At 39.9% G+C, this 22,281-nt stretch overlaps 1 protein-coding gene across 1 annotated transcript in view; it reads right to left on the minus strand.

The window, feature by feature from the left end:
- psmd1 (proteasome 26S subunit, non-ATPase 1) overlaps positions 1-22,281 on the minus strand; it is a 125,151-nt gene that overhangs the window by 97,972 nt on the left and 4,898 nt on the right. Inside the window, exons 2-10 of the mRNA XM_073041271.1 lie at positions 16,044-16,087; positions 15,239-15,312; positions 14,373-14,542; positions 12,918-13,123; positions 11,994-12,137; positions 10,481-10,707; positions 6,094-6,160; positions 4,578-4,715; positions 4,409-4,497 (exon numbers count right to left, since the gene is read on the minus strand). Coding sequence (XP_072897372.1) covers positions 4,409-4,497; positions 4,578-4,715; positions 6,094-6,160; positions 10,481-10,707; positions 11,994-12,137; positions 12,918-13,123; positions 14,373-14,542; positions 15,239-15,312; positions 16,044-16,087 — 1,159 coding nt within the window. The remainder of the gene's footprint in view (positions 1-4,408; positions 4,498-4,577; positions 4,716-6,093; positions 6,161-10,480; positions 10,708-11,993; positions 12,138-12,917; positions 13,124-14,372; positions 14,543-15,238; positions 15,313-16,043; positions 16,088-22,281) is intronic.

Consider the following 22,281-nt stretch of genomic DNA (forward strand, 5'->3'; position numbering starts at 1 on the left):
TTGGAATTGGGAATACAGGAGTTGGGATGCTATTTTGAGGCCTAATTTGTAGTACTGTATCCAGTTTTGGTCACCTACTACAGGAAAGATGTAAATAAGATTGAAAAAATGCAGAGAAAATTTACAAGGATGTTGCCAGGACTTGAGAACCTGATTTACAGGGAAAGGCTGAATAAGTTATAACTTTATTCCCTAGAACATAGAAGATTGAGGGGAGATTTGATAGAGGTATCCAGAATTATGAGGGGTAAAGATAGCCTGTTTCTGTGCTGTTCTAAGACTAAAGTAATATCACAAAAATTGCCCTCTATTCCACCATGCTTCTCCACTCTACAGTATATTAAGAATTTGGCAACAATACAGTATATTATGAATTTTGCAACAATAACAACCCAGAATTTCAGGTGACCAAAATGCCCAAGTTTGCCTGCTCTTGTAGCAGGTTTCTAAGTACATTGTCCCCACAGTGGCAAACTAGGCCCAGAAAAAAAGCAGAGCCTTTCATGGTGCAGTTACCAGATTGCCAACGATAGCTTATGAAACTCCACTCATGTTTCACTAAGCTTCAGGAAAACTAACAAAAATAATATAATTAAAAAATCAATACACAATTTTTATTAAATGTATTTAAATATGTATCACAGAAACACAACTAATCCGGCTCTCAAAATCAGTTTCCATCTCATCTGGCTACTTGCCACATTATTAATACAGTAGCACATTATGAGCACCCCTTAACCGAAATTCTAAAATCCAACAACCTCTGAAATTCTAATTTTTTTTGAGTGCTGACATGATGTCATTAATGGAAAATTCCACAAAGCGCTAGGAAGGTTTCCAGGTGACGCACAGGTCTCTGCGCACCAGACAGTTCTGAGAAATTACCTCACATACGCAATGAATAAAAGTTAATGAAAAATTGAAAAATACTACATAAAGTGAAAAATGAAGATCTCCATCATGAGTGGAAACAATGGATTCATCAGCGGAGTGAACATAAACAAGCAAAGATCTATCATGCCAAACTAAAAATTGAAGTTAATTGTGAATATTCAGCAAGCTGTTTGGAGAAATTTAAGAAAAGGGATGGCATTTAATTTTAAAAGATTTCTGGTGATAAAGCATCTGCTGATCATGAAGCAGTGGAGAAATTCATTGATGAATTTGCCAAGATCGTCACTGAGGAAAATCTAGCACGCCGAATGGCCACGTCAGTACATATGTATGAACAACAAATGTAAGAGAACGACTGCTTACTAGTAGCACATAAATTCAGAATTAGGAATGATGGTGATGCCAAACCACCACCCGTGGTAGGGATAGCTTACATTTCTGATGGTTCAATGTACACATTATTGTTTGATGCACAAAAATATTTAAATTATATAAAACTACCTTCAGAGCATATGTATAAACTGTACTGTATATGCATTGTAAATGGATTGCACATTTAAACTTGGGTCTCATCCCCAAGGCATCTCATTATATAGATGCTAATATTCCAAACTCCAAAACACTACTGGACCCAAGCATTTTAGATAAGTGGTGCTCAACCTGTATCAACTACAGCCCTACCAACAGTTCCCAGGATTTATTAAAAGTAACTGCCTGCAGCTTTATTCAACAGAAGTCTTGGAGCTCAAGAGAAGCACTATGGAAGATACAGGCATGTTTCAACTCTAAACCCAACTCTCTGCTGTTCACCTATGTCTGCAGGATCCAGGGACCCTACTAAGCCAAGGACCTGTCTGAGCATCTGAGCTCCAGATACAAATACATCTCCACCTCTCAACATGGGTGTCCTGTATTGAAGTGCAGTGGTCTATCACTGTAACTCAGGATATTTATTTGTGGTTGCTGAATGACACTAGATGTTATTTCAATAAGCTCATTTGAATGACTATAATCAACTCCTGCCTAACCAAGGAACTGAATCTGCTGTAATTAGCCTATTGCCACAATAGGTCTACACAATGGATGCAACCTCACTGGCCCTCCACTTGGCCTCAGATCACGTAGACTAGTGGTCACCAACCTTTTTAAGCGCAAGATCCCCTACCTCGGCCTTAGTGCCAGGTGAGATCGACTCCAGATTGATTACCGTAGATTCCGGATTATAAGCCGCTACTTTTTTCCCACATTTTGAACAGCTTTGAACTCTGCGGCCTATAATCCAGAGCGGCTAATACATGGTTTTTTTTTTCATGCCGCCTCGTAAACATTTTGCCTCGTAACAGTAGACCAATAAAATTGATGAGTAGTTCACAGAGGTCCAATGAAATTGTACGATAAATCAAGCGCACTTTCACAATTAAATTATTGTAAATCAGTCATTTGTACTCACCCTCATCAACATGGAAAATACTCGAAGCAAGACCCGAGCGCGTCAGACCCGATTAGACCCGATCGCAATGCGCAAGCGTCAGACCCGATTAGACCCGAGCGCATTGCGCAAGCGTCAGACCCGATTAGACCCGATCGCAATGCGCAAGCGTCAGACCCGATTAGACCCGAGCGCATTGCGCAAGCGCGTCAGACCCGATTAGACCCGATCGCATTGCGCAAGCGTGTCAGACCCGATTAGACCCGATCGCAATGCGCAAGCGTCAGACCCGATTAGACCCGATCGCATTGCGCAAGCGTGTCAGACCCGATTAGACCCGATCGCAATGCGCAAGCGTCAGACCCGATTAGACCCGATCGCATTGCGCAAGCGTCAGACCCGATTAGACCCGATCGCATTGCGCAAGCGTGTCAGACCCGATTAGACCCGATCGCAATGCGCAAGCGTCAGACCCGATTAGACCCGATCGCATTGCGCAAGCGTCAGACCCGATTAGACCCGATCGAAAACGCTGCTTTTAAGTTAAAGTCGATCAATAACTTTTCCTGGTAGGCTGCAATATATATATTTTTACCAGTCGCTAGGAGATATTGGAATGTTGTTCGTGCTGTTCAGTAAAAAAGTATATGCAACGTAATTTGTGTTACCGATACGTATGTATATTTAAAAGTAGCGGTGCGGCCTAAAATCCGGTGCGGCCTTTACAATTAAAAAATTGATTTTATTTCTAAAATTAGAGCCTGCGGCTAATAATCAGGTGCGCTCTGTAGTCCGGAATCTACGGTAGTTATATGCATGCGCACTGGGGGCAGAAAAGACCAGAAGTAAAACCCCACAACCCGGAAGTGGAAATAATGCATAAACACCAGGGGTACCCATCCTTCTTTGCACCGCGGACTGGCTGATGGGGGGGTTAAACACGATGGGAATACAGTGATACTCGAAGCAATTTAGTTTTCGCGGCTCTCGGCACTTAGCTGCTGTCCTGCGCTGCTCACGTTTTTTTCCGCTGAAAAAACTCAGTAGGTTTGTCTTTAAGTGCAGGGTGCTTGGACTCAGGGTACCGAAGCAGTTTTGAGGGCTTCATTGCCTCATCAGACAGCCTCCTGGCCTGAACTCCAGCCTCTACTCGCCCACCGCCAGATGCCTTGGCCAGGTGCGGATGGTTGTGGGTCGGGTGAGAGGACAAGGTCAGGGCTGGAGGTCCCCGTGCCGGGCCCGCAGCAGTCACAGTCTGGAGAGAGCGACCGAGCGAAGAGAGCAACAGGTTCGCACCCGCCTCCCTTGTAGAGTCGATCGGCCGAGAAAAGTTTGTTTCATTAGATCGCAGCGAGGTAGTTGTTCTGATACTTACGAAACCTTGAGCCCGAATTAGGTCGTCTGCGAAAATTTTAGCACCAGATTCCCCACGAATATTCGGTGTGGTGAACAGGTTCAGAGGCGGCACCCATCTGTCCGCGCTCCAGGGCCAGTAGCATCGGCGGTTCCCGCCGGCCACGCTCCAGGCCAGTAGCATCAGCGGTTCCCACCGGCCGTGCGAGGCAAACACTGGCATGAGGGTGTCACTGCGTTTAGGCGACTGATGACCTCGCATGGGTTCAAGTTCAACAGTGGCCATGACAGGGACTGAGAAAAGGTGCAGCTGACTCATATTGTTTCCTCGTGGCCCGGTGGTTGGGGACCACTGAAGTACACTGTGTAGTACGGGGGAACTATGTGCATGCGCACTGTGCAGAAAGAACGGAACAAAAACCCCGCAACCCGGAAACAATCTCTCAACAGTATTTTGTGTATTTATTTTTCTTTTCTTTTTTTTCCCCGGGATCAACTGGGTAAGTCTCAAAGATCGACCCGTCGATCGCGATCGACGTGTAGGCAACCACTAACCTAGACGATAGCAATACCTATGTAAGGTTGCGGCTTACTGACTACAGCTCAGTGTTAGGTTCCATTCTCCCTATTAACTTTTAACACGGAGGACTCACTCTATATTGCCATTATTATAAAAAACTATTTTGCTTTACTTTTACTTCACAAATTAAAGAAAACGTACTATTCATTTACCTGAGAAATTTGTCACTTGTTGTTCCACAATACATAAAAGAATTAGCTATCACCGTTGCTGTATGACAAACTGAGTTTCTGACTGCATCCTGGCAAAGAGAAACATTTTATTAAGTAACATTAGAAATAACTTATAAAATTCCAAAATTAAACTTAGACAATGACTTACCTTTGTGTTTTTTAATATCATAAGGTCTGTGTTGTTATTTAGAATTAAAAACTGCAAATGTAATTCAATAGACATTTCACCACTTAATATTTTTATCATTTTTGTGTTCTGATCATGCAAGGCTTTGGACTCCGAAGTCTGAAAAGTAAAATACAAATATTTTGCAATTATGAAGCGCTATATATAGATATAGATATATGCACCTGAATTTCACAAATTATACATTCACTATTCATGTGGATTATAAAGAAATTTAAAGAACCGTAATTTATTCTCCAGAAAAAATATTTTAGAATTAGAAAGTAATGTAATTATCAAGGTTACATTCACAGTAGAGCCTCTGGACATTCATTTACCTATTTCACACACCCCCCAAAAAATTATAGCATAGAACAGGCCATTTGACTCCAAGTTCAGATGTTCTTATGCCACAGAAGATCAAGTTATCTATATTTCCACTCTTTGTATGCTGAAATAGAGCAAGATAAATTGGCAACTGTTTCAAACTTAAACTCCTCCCTAAATTACTGATCAAGATATTCCCCAGTCAAAGCATTCTGCCATTCTAATTTTAAAAAGTGTCAAGATTGTTCCTTGTACCCCTGGACTGATAAAAATGAAGGCAATTGAAGCTGTTGCAATACCACATAAGTGCCATTAGAAATCAAAATATACATCTTAAAATTCCACCTGCTGGAACCTTGTATTGGTCAAAAAATGTTTACAGCTTTTTTTCCCAAATTCAGTAAATAAGATAATTAATGTTATTTGAACCATGCAAAGTTCCAAGCAATTTTACATTAACTTCACAGTTAGCTCTCGTAAGCAAATTATTGGTTTCCTTTAATTCCTTCCACAATAGTGGACATATTGATTGAACATAGAGGTTAAATGACATAAGAAATCTACTGGACTGCAGTCATGACTAAAATAAAAGACTTAATTAATGACAAGTACCTTTAATTCCCTAATCAAATTCCATTTGTAACAGCTAAGATTAAAGGAAGTGGATCTGTGCCTACCAGTTTCCACAGTCTTTTAGTTCTAACAATATTCCAATACCCAATTTAAAAAAACACGGAAAAAACTCCTCTTAAAAAAAGATCAAAATTACTGCAAGCATCACTCTTCACATCAGGAGCAAAAAACAAAGTCAACGTCGACATCGCTTCTCCCTATAGATGCTGCCTGGCCTGCTGTGTTCTACCAGCATTTTGTGGGTGGTGTTGTTTCAATTTCCAGCATCTGCAGATTTCCTCGTTGTTTGCTCAAGGATTCAGAGTTACTTTTGGTCATCAGCCAATTAGTCAATGTAAGCATCCTCATGTCTTTCTTGGAGAAACCATAGGTCCCAAAATGGCCAAAAGAAAATATAACGAAAAAGGATGTGTTTCACCCAAGCAAGGAGAAGTGGAAGGGCATGGAGAGGGATCTGGAGAAGTGGAAAGGTAAGGAGAGGAGTGTAGAAAAGTGGCAGCAATGTAAGAAATGCAACAAAATACTCTCGTCTTCTCACCAATTCTGTGGTTTTCACGGATGCTGTTGGAGAACTTCCCAACTTTTCATCTGTCTCCATACATTCACTAGGGATAAAATTCAAAGTATTAATGATACAGAATCAACTGACTTATTTAATTAAAACTTCTGACTTAGTTTATGCTTACAATCCATCCTTAAAACCAATTATCTTGAGTTAACATCTCAGTTATTCCCTTTGGACTATATTAATTTCATTTCCTACATGGAACTAAAAACAAGTGAAAATAAGTTGTTCCAGATCGAATAATACCCATACAAGTTTTCACTTTAGTGTTACATTACATTCAATTATTGATGAACTGCAATTATACTTCTATAGGAGTACATAACAAAAAGAGCAATTCTAAAAGATAACTAATTTGCATTCAAGTTTAAGAGCACTGGTTAAAGCTACGTCTGCTTCCACAACATGCAAGAGTGGTATGAACCAAATCAAATCTGATCCCTTCTCATCTTTGAGAATATATTCAGAAAATGTATTAAAACAGGCTTTTCAGTTACATATTCCAGCATATCAGTGATATCATCTTAGAGTTTACCATTGCACGTATCAGGGACACAGGTGAATTAAACCACAAAACACAAGAACACAATTAAGCCACTCAGCCTATCAAATCTGCTCTGTCATTCCACTGTGATTGATTTATCATCCCTCTGAATCCCACTCTTCTGTTTTCTCATAGTAACCTTTGACACTCTTACTAATCAAAAACCTATCAACTTCCACTTTAAATATAACCAAAGACTTGGCCCCCACAGCCATCTGTGGCAATGAATTCCAGATATTCACCACCCTTTGGCCAAAGAAGTTTCCCTTCATCTCTGTTCTAAAGGGATATCCTTGTATTCTGAGGTTTTGCCCTCTGGCTCTAAGAAAACATTCTCTCCACATCCACTCTGTTTCGACCTTTCAATATTCCATCGGTTTCAATGAGTACAGACCTAGAGCCATCAACTGCTCCTCATATGTTAACCCTTCCATTCCCCGAATCATTTTCATGAACTTCCTCTGGACCCTCTTTAATGCCAGCACATCTTTCCATATGCAAGTGGCCCAAAACTGCCACAATACTCCAAAGTGCCATCTGACCAATGCCTTATAAAGCCTCAGCATCGCATCCTTGTTCTTACATTCTAGTCATCTCAAAATGAATGCAAACATTACATTTGTCTTCCTTACCACTGACTTAACCTGCAAGTTAACTTTTATGGAATTCTGCACAAGGACTCCCAAGTCTTTTTGCACCTGATTTTTGAAATTTCTCCCATTTAGAAAACAGTCTACACCTTGATTCCTTCTATCAAAGTACAAGGCTAATCACTTCTCTGCACTATATTCCATCTGCCACTTTTTTGCCCATTCTCTCAAATAAGTCCTGCAAATTCCCTCCTTCCTCAACACTACCTACCCCCTGCCTATTTTTGTATAGTCTGCAAACTTGGCCACAAAGCGATCAATTCCATCATCCAAGTTGTTGACATATAATATGAAAAGTAGTCCAATATCAACTCTTGTGGAACTTCATTATTCGCCAGCAATCAACCAGAAAAGGCCCTTTGTCCCCACACTTTGCCTCCTGCCAGTCAGCCAGTTGTCTATCCATGCTAGTATCATTCCTGTAATACCATGGGTACTTATCTTGTTAAGCAGCCTCATGTGCGACACCTTACCAAAGGCCTTCTGAAAATCCAAGTAAACAACATCCACTGACTCCCTCCCTCAATCATCCTGCCTGTTATTTCCTCAAAGAATTCCAACAGATCTGTCAAGCAAGATTTCCCCTTAAGGAAACCATGCTGTATCATCCACTCGTCTTTAAAAATGTACTCTATCTTCCCAACCACTTAAGTCAGGCTAAATGACCTACAATTTCTGCCTACCTCCCTCCTCAGAGAGTGCAGTGATATTTGCAATTTTCTAATCTTCTGAAACCATTCCAGAACTTAGTGATTCTTGGCAGATCTATTAATGCTTCCAAAAATAACTTCAGCTACCCCTTTCAGAACCCTGGGGCATATCCATCTGGTCCAGATGACTTACCACTCTTCACACCTTTCAGTTTCGAAGCACCTTCTCCTTAGTAATAGCAATTACATTCATTTCTACCCCTGACACTCTTGAATTTTGGGCATACAAGTGAAAACAGACAAAAAATACATCCACTATTTCTTTGCCCCCCATTACTACCTGTCCAGCATCCTTATCCAGTGGTCTAATATTGACTCACACCTCCCTTTTACTTTTTATACAGCACATCTGGGAAAAAAAGCTTCTGACATCCTTTTTTTAAAAAAAAAAAAATATTGGCTAACTCACCTTCATATTTCTCACCTTATGGCTTCTTAACTTCCCCTTCACCACCACCCTCCTCAGTCTGGCAGAACTAATCCTCATCCTCAGCAAATTCTCCTTCAGCTCCTCCCGCTCAGGGGGTATCCATGGGCACCCATTTGGGCCCAAGCTATGCCTGCTTCTTCCTTGCCTACAAAGAGCAGTCTATGTTTCAAGCCTTCCCCGGTGATGCTCACCAACTCTTCCCTTGCTACACTGATGATTGGTGCTGCTTCATGCAACAATGCTGAGCTCAAAATTTCATCACTCTAACTTCCACTCTGCCCATAACTTCACTTGGTCCATTTCTGACACCTCCCTCCCCTTTCTCAATCTCTGTCTCCATCTCTGCAGACACACTGTTGCCTGACCTCTTTTATAAACCTACTGATTCCCACTGTTATCTCCACTATAGCCCTTCTCACGCTGTCTCCTGTAAAGGTGCTAATCCCTTCCTCCACTATTGATGCTCCCCTCACCTGCATTTCCTTCATTTCCCGTACATCTGTGCTCACCCGACCTTCCCACTGGCTTTAATGGTGATAGAGTTCCTCTTCTCCTCACCCACCACCCCACGCATCCAACACATCATCCTCTGTAACTTCCACCATCTCCAAACAGATCCTACCACCAAACATATCTTTATGTCCTCACCCGACCACTTTCTGGGATTGCTGCCTCCGTGATTCCTTTGTCTACTCATCGACACCTACACTATTCACCTCTTCCCTCATCTGCATTCAGGGCACCAAACAGTCCTTCCAGGTGAAACAACACTTCACCTGTGACTCTGCTGGGGTTGTCTATTATGTCCGATGCTCCTGATACAGCCTCCTCTACACTGGTGAGCCCCGTTGTTATTTAGGGGACTACTTTGCTGAGCATCTCTGCACCATCCAGCAAAGTGGAACCTCCTGGTGGCCAAACAGTTTAATTCTCATTCCCACTCCCATTCTGACATGTTAACCCACAGTCTCTTCTTGCATCAAGATGAGGCCACCCTCAGGGTGGAGGAGCAACACCTTATAGTCCGTCTGGGTAGCCTCCAACCTGATGGCATGAATATCGATTTCTCCTTCTGGTTAAAAAAAATTCTCTTCCCCTCCCCTCTTCTTCTATTCCTCACTCTGGCATCTTACCTCTTCTCACCTGCCTGTCACCTCCTTCCTCTCCAGCCTTTTATCACCTAGCTTCACATATCACTTCCTAGCTATCCGCCTTCCACTCCCCCTAACCTTTTTACCCTGGCATCTTCCCCTTCCTTCCCAGTCCTGAAGAGGGGCATCAACTCGAAACATTAACTGTTTATTCATTTCCAAAGATGCTGTCTGACCTGCCAAGTTCCTTCAGCCTTTTCTGTATTAGTTGCCTTCTGCTTCTCAATCCTCTAACTCCTCACTAATTTTTGCTTTATTATACGCCCTCTCTTTTCCTTTTCAGCCACAGCTGCCTCATCTGCTCTTTAGAATACTTCTTCATCTTTGGGATGTATTTATCCTGTGCCTTCCAAACTGCCTGCAGAAATTACCTGTGCAATAAAAAGGCAGGCTATTATACAAAATTACACTGCAGTTCAGTAACGCTGCAAGAATGGACCAACCTATACTCTTTATATCTCACTAACTGTCCTTTTCACAGTGCACAAATTTAACATATCATTTTAAATGCCACTCACCACTGAGTAGCTATTCTCACAGCAGTTTCTTGCTGTCACGTTCATATCCAAAATCATCCGTCTCATATTACATTACGTATGAAAACATCCCAGAAAGTTAAATGTTGTGTTGCTGTTTTGTCAGTGTACAGTTAACAGAACTGTTTGACATAATTTAAACAGTTTGCTAAAGTACTTCCAGATTTGAAAATGCTGCAAGCAACTGCCATTTAATACAGAAAATGGTAGTACTACACTTGTGAAGTCAAAGGAAATTCAGGAGGGATTGTCACGGTATCAGCATCTCTATATTCTTAAAAAACCAATCACTGCATATTTATCAACAAGTCTTGCTACAAGAAAATACTGTGCTTTTACCTTTCTTTCTCAGTAACTGGTACAGTACCAGTATTAGTAGAACCTGGTACAACAGCAATAGGAGTGCCTACAGTCTTAAGGTTCTGGATGACACTCGACAAGAATTGTTGGCTGGCACTCTCATACAAGTCAAAACAGATCTGATAGGCCATCAGCAAGTTGTCGTCCTTCACAAGTTTTTCCAGGATATCACTAACTGCTTGGGGGTCATCCAGGAAAATGAGACACTGTAAAAATAAAATTTCAGAAGTTAGAGCAAATCCCCTCTGCAACTGCCGAAGACATTTCTGCAGCAAGGCAGCCCAATTCTGCCATCTACTGGTATTTAAAAATAGAAGAATAGCACTTAACTCAACAGTGGAGTTATCGGGACACCGTCATGATGGTGTTTCCATAGCAAGCTATTCTTGTTTTTACAAGGCCGAGTTGCTAACCCGACTTGGATTTGAACTCGGAACCTTCACTCCAAAGTCCGGCGCTGATATTATTGCGCCACCAAGCAGGACACTGGTATTTAAACCAGATTTAATATTAGTTTTATGGGAAGATCTATCAATTTATTCAAGATTTCAGTTATGAAATCAAGTGTTTTTATTAAACAATTCTTCTCCAAAATTGTATTAAAAATTTACAAATTTACATCCACCATATTTGCAAATTTGCAACTATGAATCTTACCTGCAATGCATATTTGCCAAAAATCACACAATTAATGTACAGCAATCAGGAAAATATCTTAAAATCACAGTCCAACCTAACCACCAGCTGACATAGATAATCTAAATCTTCATGTGCTCAAATAGCTGTGCTTTCTTAATGAATTATTTGCAATTTCAAATCTTAATACACTGAAATAGGGATTCACTGCTGTAGAACTCTGTTATTAACAGAGTGATAGCCCAAGAGTCACAAGATTTTTTATGAGAACTGCACATCTTACATCAAAACATCTATCAAACATCTATCAAAACATCTCTTTTGAACCTTTAATATTCCCATTCACTTAATTATATTTTTGCTTTCCCCAGCTAAAACAATAATAAATTCCTGGGAGTCAGTACAGGGGAGAACAGGAGAGATACAGTAACTATTTTTAAATTGCCTTCAAAAGATATTATAACTGCTCGCCTGAAAAAAAATGCTTACGGGAAATGCCAGATGAGAGGGTTAGGTACAAGATCAACTAATTTCTGGCATTTATTCACAGCCCGAGATAAATGTGAATAGGAATGGGGAGAAAGTGGAGTACATCTGATATTTGTTTAACAATTTTGTAAGAACGATAAGTTGCCTAGAAAAAAACTGATGAACAAAACCTAAAATGGAAAAGAAAATACAAAAGATACTCAACAGGCCATATGTGGAGAGAGAAAAATAAAGTCAACTTTTCAGCTTAAAACAGATGCTGCTTGACCAGCAGTTATACATTGGCTTCAGGTAGAAATGCTCCCATGGAAGCACTACTGAAAATCCTTAACTTGGATTTGTGGCAAGCACTTGAAAATAGTATTACCTGACACACATTAATAAAGTCTGGTTTTTCCAGATTCATATACAGCTTGACCAGAACACGAAGGACTTCATTCCTGAATTGCTTATTCTGCATCAGTGACATGCACACTTTCACACTGTATGCAAGCATCCCAGAGATATCATTCTGTGAAAGAATAGAAGAGTTAAATATGGCACCATTCTGCAAACATTGTTTTGTTGGTATGTTATACCTAATGGACATTGCTAAATGAACAGACGTTCTTACCAAAAGGCATCCTGTCATTTGCAGCTAAGAGCAGAAGGTACTGCAGCATCAGAACCAGATCAGCCAGGCTGGATTACAGCTTCTTCTCCCAAGCTGTTGGACTGCTTAACACCCTGTTGCCACCCAGCACACACATGCACCTTGTCTGAATGCTCTGCACCCACCATCCATCCATCCCTACCATTCTGCAACTCACTGGCACACTCTCAACCTGCTCTGGTCACTCTTCATCTTTCATTGCTGCTGTTTCACATAGTTACGCCACTGCTTGCTTTATTACAAAAGTGCCAGTGACATTATACTGTTTCACATAAACACGCATTTTGTACTTTACGTCAACCTGTCATTCAGGCCATTCTGCTCAGGGACTTGTACTAATACTATTTTGTGAATGTATGTGCTGGATCATAACTGCATGCGCTGTGTTTTGCACCTTTGCTCCAGAGGAACAATATATCATTTAGCTGTGTACATGTTGTATGACAATTACCTGGAACTTGAAACTAAATACAAATTAGCCACAGGACACAATTTATCTTCGTCTCTTCAGTGACACTAATTTGAAATTTCCACATTGTAGATTTACTAAAACAGCAGTATTAACTACTAAAATAATAAAAGAAGTGGGGTCAGAAAAAATGCAGTACTTTCATAAACATTAACAATAGAAATACTTACAGATTCAAGAATCACTTTTTCAAAGACATCAAGCCTCCTAGTCTCCAAAGCAATGCCAATAGCTTGTTTGTATTTGTGGTCATCAAAGCACCGCTGGAACATCTTATTAACAATACCTTCTAATCGAGGGTCAATAGGTTTCTCCTCACCATCGGGTGTTTCTCTATTTTCAACTCGAAGTTTTGTATAGTGATCAATACATTTAGCTACAAAAAAAATACAAACATTTACAAACTTTTGTAAACCTTTTTCATATGAACAAAGTTATGACTACTCATTGTGTTGCCTCAAGGCACTGGAGTTCTAAATCTTTCCTTGTATGTGTACTGAAACGATTCCATAGGTATCATGCTAAAATAATTACCTTTTGGAGGCACTGGCTAATCATTTCTGACACTTGTACAACCAGTGAATTTCAGCTTAAAACCATGCTAAGCTGCAAACAGTTATTCCTCATGCACCCCTGCACCTTTTGCCCCACAGCTGAAACATCTGCTATTGGGAACAGATTCTTTCTATTCCTTCCATCTAAAACAGTCATTTGTTTGTACACCTCCATCAAATCCCCTCAATCTAATAAGTAAGCTCCAAATAGAATTACTCCAGCTTTATTAGTCTAACATTGTACTTAACATCCCAAAGCCTTTCCACCATCTATAAGCCACAAGTCTGGAATATGATAGAATAATCTCCACATGCCAAGAAAAGCATTCAAGAAGCTTGATGCAATCCAAAACAAAGCAATCCATTTAATCAGCATCCAATTAACTCAGTCTTCACTACCTCCACCAACAGCATGACATGGTTACAAGTGTGTGCCATCTGAACTGTACTTCTATAAAGCACTGAGTACAGTTCACTAAACCACAGCCTCTGCCAGCAACAAAAAGAGCAGTGGGCACATGGGAATGCCATCCTCTGCAACTTCTCCAAATCATACATCATCTTGATTTGGAAATATATCAGCATTCCTTCACTGCCACTTAATGGAAATCCTAAAGCTCTCTTCTTGATTGCACTATGTTCTATCATTAGAAATCAGAAAATTTATGCAATTCCAAAAAAATAAGAGTTGCAAGATTAGAAATCAGACAGCAATTTGAAAAAGGACCTAGTGCTTTCCCTGCATACAAGACAAATAAACTCTTCTTGAGCTTCTAGCCAGATACAGGTATTGATTATAAACAACATTTTGATGACAAACACTGCCATCCGTTACGAAGATGTCATCAAAATGCCAGTTATAATTGATACCTGTACCCGACTGGAAGTCTGAGAACAGTTTATCAGACAGTACAGAAGTAATTTTATACTTTTCAAAATTAAATTTCCACAAAATATTAAAACATCAACAGGTGATACATGAGCTCAAAGATCCTTTAGTGCCACATTATCAGTGTTTAACATGCTTCACAAAATTCACATTCAAGGAACAGAAATTAGAATACTGCTAACCTATAATAGTTTCTACATATTCTGATTCATCATTGACATTGAAGAGGTCCCCAGCTCCAAGTGCATAATTCAACGATTCTTCAAAGGCTCCAAGATGATAAAAAACTTTAGACGCCACCAAAGCAGCAAACTCCCGACTCCGGAATGTCTCATCTTCATATAGTTCCTCACTAAAAATGAGCACATTGTTTAAGATGAATATTTAGACTTTGATTATAAATTTTGCCTAGATATGGGTAACGCAAATCAGTATCTTTAATCTTCATTTATTTGTGAATAATGGAACCAACAATTTGCACGATAGTCACATTGTAATGTGGCTAATCCTTTGGAAACAGTTGTCTAAACATCTATAACTTATTTGCATTAAAGTAGCTTTCATTCTTCTGGTTTAAAGGTAACAGCTGTAAAATGGACATGTCTTAATGACTATGACAATGTAACCAGTGTCCAAGTGCACAGGAGTGAAAGAAAACTTAAAATGCTGCCTCTAATTCCTGAAGTGCAGAGGATGGGAGTTAGCATCCACAGACACATATTAAAATAGTAATTATCATTTGATTGTTTATGTACTACTACATTTATGAACCAAGCGAATTGAATATTTCATCCACATTACAGAAAATGTGCAGATACCCTTTTTAGAAATGACACAACCAACTGGAATACAAAGATACCATGCCATTCTATAACTATCAAACCACAAGAAATTATGCATAAGCATACAAAAACAAGGTACAGAAATACAAAATGATCTTGAATACAAAAGCTCCACTGGTGAATTACATAAGTTTATCAATTTTTATTACCATAACAAGTCAGAGAGATATTTGCTAGGAAAAATATTCAAAAAACAAATGCCTTACATTTTAACCACTGATTCTGAAATTTCAGCCCAGAAGTCATTGACAACAGAGTTCAGCTTGTGCAGAGCAAACTCCTGGAACAGAGAGCAAAAAAAATATAAAGGCACAGAATATATTTTGATGTCTAACCAGGTATATTTTGATACCTAAACAGTGTGGATTGTATGCCCTTTCTTTAAATGAGAGTACAAAAGAAGCTGCAGATCTTTCTCATTCACACCTTAAAAACTCTTATGCCTCAGAATGATATCAAAGCAGTAACCAATAAAACTCAATATTCATGGTAATGAAGAGACACTAAAGCGGAACCAAAATAACACAAGAGACAATGCAGAGGCTAAAAATCTGGATCAACACAATAAAAAGAAAGCTGGAAAAACTCAGCATGCCAGGCATCCATGGAGGAAAATGAACAGTCAATGTTTAATGTTTTGGGCCAAAGATCATTCATCAAGACGAGGTCCCAATGGATCGCATCCTGATGAATGGTCTCCACTGAAAAATCCAACTGCTCATTATCATCTACAGATCCTACCTGACTAGTTGCATTGATAATTACAATCAAAAAGCTGCCCTAAATTTAACATTTAGAATTCAGGTTAGTTATTTCACCAGTGTTGTGATTAGAGTATCGGAGGTTTAATTCCCAAGATATACACATTCATTTCACACTGAAATAATTTGCAAAAATCAGATGACACTTAAAAATATTGGGGCTTTAATCAAAATACTCCCTAAAATGTTTCCCAAACAAAGAAAATTCTTCAACTTTTGTAAATTGTTTCTCTGCAGATGAAGCACTTACCTTGAGCTGTGGCTCTTTTTCATCCAGAAGTGAAATGATTCCAGCTATAAAATACAATTATGGATGGAACATTAGCATAAAATATATTAGTTAACTCTAGCAAATCATTAAAAACAAGGGACAGTGTTGTTCAATGATTATCCAGGTAGAAAATGATAAATCAAAGACAGATTCTGGAAATCAAAAGAAAAGCTGGAAATGCTCAACGTATCAAGCAACAATCGAAAGGAACAGAGTTGAAGACGCTTCATCGGATTTGGGAATAGGAGAAAGTAATTTTAAGTTGTAGAGAGGCTGTGGAAGGATGCACTGGACTAAAGAAATATCTTTAATAGAGTGACACCAGGGCTGTCAAGGGAATGAACTATCACAACATCAATGTAAGATTGACAGGTTAATCAAGTAAAGGGAGAAAGAAAAATGTGATATAAACACACACAAAAGATTTGCTAAAAAAGTGTGGTTGGTAATACACTACAGGTAGGTATGAAGACCATTGCTTGTGGTTCCAAGCAAGTCTCCCCATGACCACATGGGTTTCTGCAGACTGCTCCAATTTTCTCTTAAACTGAAAGGTCATGATGTTATATTGGTTGGTAAAAGAATCAAAGGGGAGTTGATGGGTTTGTGGTAACTAAGGACAGGGAAAAAAGTAGAAAATGAGATTAACATTCTCCTTCAGTGTGATAACAACTAAGAATAGATGTTAAAATGTCAGTAAAGATTTGTTTTTAATCATAGAAAACTACTTTTATGGAAGAATTCAAAATAAATCAAGTACTGTACAAATAACTAGACCTTAAACATTCAGGAACAAAATCAAAAATCTTCTACATTTAAAAGATATCACTCCACTTAAAGGCTAGGTTAATTTTCTGACTGAAAAGACTGATCTAAGATTTGTTTGCAAAGACTGGGTATCAAGTAATGTGGATCAAAAATAGATAAGCAGATTTGAGGAACAGATCAGCAATCATCCAACATATGAACAGAACATGCTCAAAAGACTGGATAGCACACTCATGTTTCTTTAGAATCGTTCACACTCCAATCTTTTACTAATTATCCATTTAATATACTAACATCCACATCTCTTAGCAAAATTTGAATTAGTTTGCATTTCTTAGTTCACACAACTTTTCATGCCAAGTTTAGTGTCATATGCTCAAGTACAGTGAGTTAGAATGAAAAACTTGCAGGCACATACTACACACACTACACAGGTAGTACCAAATTCCTCCTGTGTGCTACATTAACTCCATCTTCAAAAGTTTCAATCACTTAAGTTGTCTCAGTTTACTTCCTTGTGATCATTTCATCTTTGAACAATTTGAACTATATTCTACTTTAAGTAAAAGCCAAAAGCCATGTTTGAACTAGGAGATTCAGTTTGCTAAGGGCTAAATCTGTGGCAATCAAGACCAGTGACTCAGAACTATACAAATTGTCTAGGTATGACTGACTGACAGATGGCCATTATTTCCTACAAAGTGAAACCTAACATCATGAATGGTTGTGATGCTTCACTTCTAGATGAGCTCAGTGCTTTTCATGCACATTTTGAAAGCGAGGATAAAACTATACGTCTGCAAATCCCGGCAGCATCTGGTAATCCTGTGATCTCTGTCTCAGAGGCCAATGTCAGAACGTTGTTCAAGAGAGTGAACCCTCTCACAAAGTGTCAGGTCCTGATGGCATACCTGGTAGAGCACTGAAAACCTGTGTCAATCAACTGGTGGGAGTGTTCAAGTGTATCTTCAATCTCCCACTGCTGCATTTAGAGGTTCCCTCCAGCTTCAAAAGGATGACAATCATACCAGTGTCCAAGAAGCACAGGGTGAGCTGCCTCAATGACAGTCACCCAGTTGCACACAAAACTGTAATGAAGTGCTTTGAATCTTCATGGCTAGAACCAATTCTTGCTTAAGCAAAGACCTGCAATTTGCTTATCGCCCACAATAGATCAACATCGGATGCAATCTCACTGACTTTCCACTCACCCTTGCATCAACTGGACAATAACAATATCTATATCAGACTGATGTTTATTGATTCCAACTCAGTGTTCAACACAATCATACCCTCAGTTCTAATCTACAAGCTCCAAAACCTGGGCTTCCATACCTCCAGTCAACTGGATCTTTGACTTCCTCACTGGAAACCAGTCAGTGCAGTTCAGAAATAACACCACCTCACTGACAACACTGGTGAACCCCAAGGATGCGTGTTAAGCCCACTACTCTACTCTCTCTACACCCACGACTGTGTAGCTAGGCACAGCTCAAATGCCATCTATAAATATGCTGACAACGCAGCTGTTGTTGGCAGAATATCAGATGGTGACTGTCGTAACTGTGATCAAAGTCACCAGCGAAACTCTGAAGTTGGTGATAGAGAAGTCTGTATTCAGCACAAGCAGGCATTCTCATGGAAACATTCTTTTACTCACAAACACAAAAATTCACAATTTTATGTCCTTAAAATCAAAGGTAACAGCAGGTGATTCCATTTAATTTTAATAGTTACAATGACATTGTTTCCTTCAATACTTGGGGTTGACAAATGATTCATTTGAGATACATAGTGGAAGCACATTGTAATTGATAAGATACTTCTGAAAGTCTAAATGCCATTGTGAGAAATGAATTATCACAAATATTCTAAAACATTTTGACAACAGAGAGCCAGACACTCAAAATTAATGTTGTCAGGGCTATCTCTGAGTACACAAAACTATTGACTGCCTAACCTGTGATCATGTTTGATATGCTAAGTGACAATATGCATCTGGTCTGCCAGCCTGCACTAAAGTCACAATGGAGCAATACACACAAGATGCAGGAGGAACTCCGCAGACCAAGCAGCATCTCTGGAAAAAAGTGCAGCCGAAGTTTCGGGCTGAGACCCTTTGGCAGCACTGGAGAAAAAAAACGATTGGGTAAAAGGATACAGGGCTGGAGAAGGGGGGAGTCTGATAGGAGAGGGCAGAAGGCCATGAAAAAATAAAAGGGGGGTGGGAGCACCAGAGGGAGGCGATGGGGAGGTGAAGAGTTAAGGTGAGGGAGAAAAAGGAGATGGAAAATGGTAAAAGGGTAGGGGGGGCATTACCGGAAGTTCGAGAAATTGATGTTCATGCATCAGCTTGGAGGTTACCCAGACGAAATCAAGGTGTTATTCCTCTAACCTGAGTGTGGCCTCAGAGAAGCACCTAAGCTCTATCCACCAGAAGAAGCAGGACTTCCCAGTGACCACCCATTTTAATTCAACTTCCCATTCTGATATGTCAATCCATGTCGCGATGAAGCTACGCTCAGGTTGGAGGAACACCTTATATTCCATCTGTGTAGCCTCCAACCTGATAGCATGAACATTGATTTCTCAAACTTCCAGTAATAACCCTCTTCCTTCACCATTCCCCATCCCCTTTTCCTTCTCTCACCTATCTCTTTGCCTGCCCATCACCTCCCTCTGCTGCTCCCCCCCCCCCCTTCTTTCTTTCATGGCCTTCTGTCCTCTCCTATCAGACTCCCCCTTCTCCAGCCCTGTATCCTTTTACCCAATCAACTTCCCAGCTCTTTACTTTGTCCCTCCCCCTACCGGTTTCACCTATCACCTTGTGTTTCTCTCTCCCATACACCACCTTTTAAATCTACTCATCTTTTTTTCACCAGTCCTGCTGAAGGGTCTCAGCCCGAAACATTGACTCGACTTTTTTTCTTCATCAATGCTGCCTGGCCTGCTGAGTTCCTCCAGCATTATGTGTGTGTTGCTTGGATTTCCAGCATCTGCAGATTTTCTCTTGTTCACTATGGTGCAAATAACTTAGCCACGTTGCCTGGTTTGATGTAAGCCAATTAACACAACCTCATTGTTTTAACGCTTGGGTCTTGCAAATGCAATCTCGTAGTCTATGGAGCAGATTGTGCTTTTAACTTCAATTTACTGCTTGCAATTTACATAAAAAACTGAAAGCTAATTGCAAGCTTCCTGAACTTACTTACATTCACAATAAGAACTGAAGCCTGATTCTTGTTTGAATTAATATCTGCCATATTCATTTAACTTCAGAATACTTTCTAACAGTGACAAGGTGGTGTACAGGAACAACATAGATCAGCTGGTCAATTGGTGCCACAACAAGAACCTTGCACTCAGCATCAGTAAGATCAAGGAACTGCTGTCAACTTCAGGAAGTGGAAGTCAAAGGAACACACACCAGTTCCCAATGAGGGATAAGCAGTGGAAAGAGTAAACAGTTTCAAGTTCCTGAGTGTCATCATTTCTGAAGATCTATCTTGGGCCCAACATGTTGATGCAATTACAAAGAAGGCACAACAGCAGCTATATTTCATTAGCAGTTTGAAGAGACTTGATATGTCACTAAAGATTCTCACAAATTTCTAGAGATGGACAGTGGAGAGCATTCTAACTGGTTGCATCATCATCTGGTAAGGAGGGACCATGGCACAGGATCGGAAAAAGCTGCAGAAAGTGTAAATTCTGCCAACGCCATCATGGGCAATCGCTTTCCCAGCACTGAGGACACCTTTAAAAGGTGATGCCTCAAATAGGCAGCATCCATCAAAGACCCCCAATCACATAGGACATGCTCTCTTTTCATTGCTACCATCAAGTGGGAAATACAGGAGCCTGAATTCACACACTCAATACTTCAGGCTTCTTCCCTTCCAGCATCAGACTTCTAAATGGACAAATGAACTCATGAACATTACTTCATTATATTTCTCTCTTGTTTTGCACTACTTACTTAATTTTTTTTATATATACTTCTTTGAGTTTTTATTATCATCTATTGCAATGTATTGCTGCCACGAAACAACTTGATTTGGATTCTAAAAGCGTTGTATGAAAGTAATCCATTATTTGCTTTAAGTGTCAGCGCTAATTTTGTTCATTTACAGTCAAACAAAAGAACACAGCAGCATGTTGGTTGTCTGTCATATCTCACGATAATACTGAAACCTGTGCAGAAGTTTATGAAGTGGAAAAGCCATTACACTGGGACAGTTCCACTCTTCTGACCTCAGAAATCTGGATCCAGTGGTTTCCTTTGTTACAGTGGATAGCCATGACTACTTTTATGCCTTATCATGTCTTCATTCTCCTCAAAGTGCTGCAGAACCAACTTCTTGGCCATTGGATCTCACTATTCATTTTATCCATCCAGTCTGCCAGAGCTGACATACTTTACTGGGGTATGATTCCTCACCTGATTTAGCCTGACTGCTGATAAGGTGCACCAGATTATGGCCACTGTCACATACAAACAACTACTTGGGAGCCACAGATGAGAGCTGAGTGTCTGGTGGGAAGCAAGGGTGAGTGAGCTACCCCAGAATGGGCAGGACAACTCCTTCTCCTCCCTGGACACCCCCTACACAGCAGCGTACACACAATACATTCCTCTGTCGATAACAGTTGTATAGTACTGTAATAGTATTGACAGTGTTCCAATTTGTTCTGTATTTCATTTAACTACATAATTCGCTACTCAGTTAAACAGTAGTTTGCCTTTTTCTTATACCTTTTCAGCTATTTCTATGAAACTTTGGCTACTGTTAACTGGAATCCATGGTACATCAAAATTAATGACCTCGTATTCCTCCACATTGTATTCCATTTGCCACATTCTCACAGATCCTGCCCATATCACCTTGATGCTCTTTACACACACTTCTGCATTAATAATTCCACGGGTTAATATCAACAGCGAATTTGGAAAAATCACATTTGGTCCCCTCAGCCAAATTGTTGACAAAAATTGCAAATAGCTGAGGCCCAAGAACAATCTGTTCGGTCCTGCTATCTGCTTTCAGTCCAATAACCAGAGTGTTGTTCAATCAGCCTGGAACTCAATGCCTGAAAAGATGGTGAAAGAAATCATCACTACTTGAATGACAGCTTGAAGAATCATAACCTACAAGACTATGAACCAGGAGCTGCGAAGTGGGATCGGGCCCACTTTTAGCCAACGTGAATACGATGGACTGAATGGTTTCCTTCTAAGGCATCAATTTCTATGACTCAACAAGAATTCTAATCAAACCACCTATCCAGCATAAAATCATGCATAATGAACTTCTTCCAAGTCAAAGCTAGTATTTTTGAGAACAGCAAAATCTTCAGTTTCCTTCTATTATATCTTGTTTTCTCAGCAACTCTGGACAAAAAAAACCAAAATACCATCACCTTACTCACACAGTAACATCAAGACTAG

The sequence above is a fragment of the Hemitrygon akajei genome, chromosome 3, assembly GCF_048418815.1.
Source record: "Hemitrygon akajei chromosome 3, sHemAka1.3, whole genome shotgun sequence".
Classification (NCBI taxonomy): domain Eukaryota; kingdom Metazoa; phylum Chordata; class Chondrichthyes; order Myliobatiformes; family Dasyatidae; genus Hemitrygon; species Hemitrygon akajei.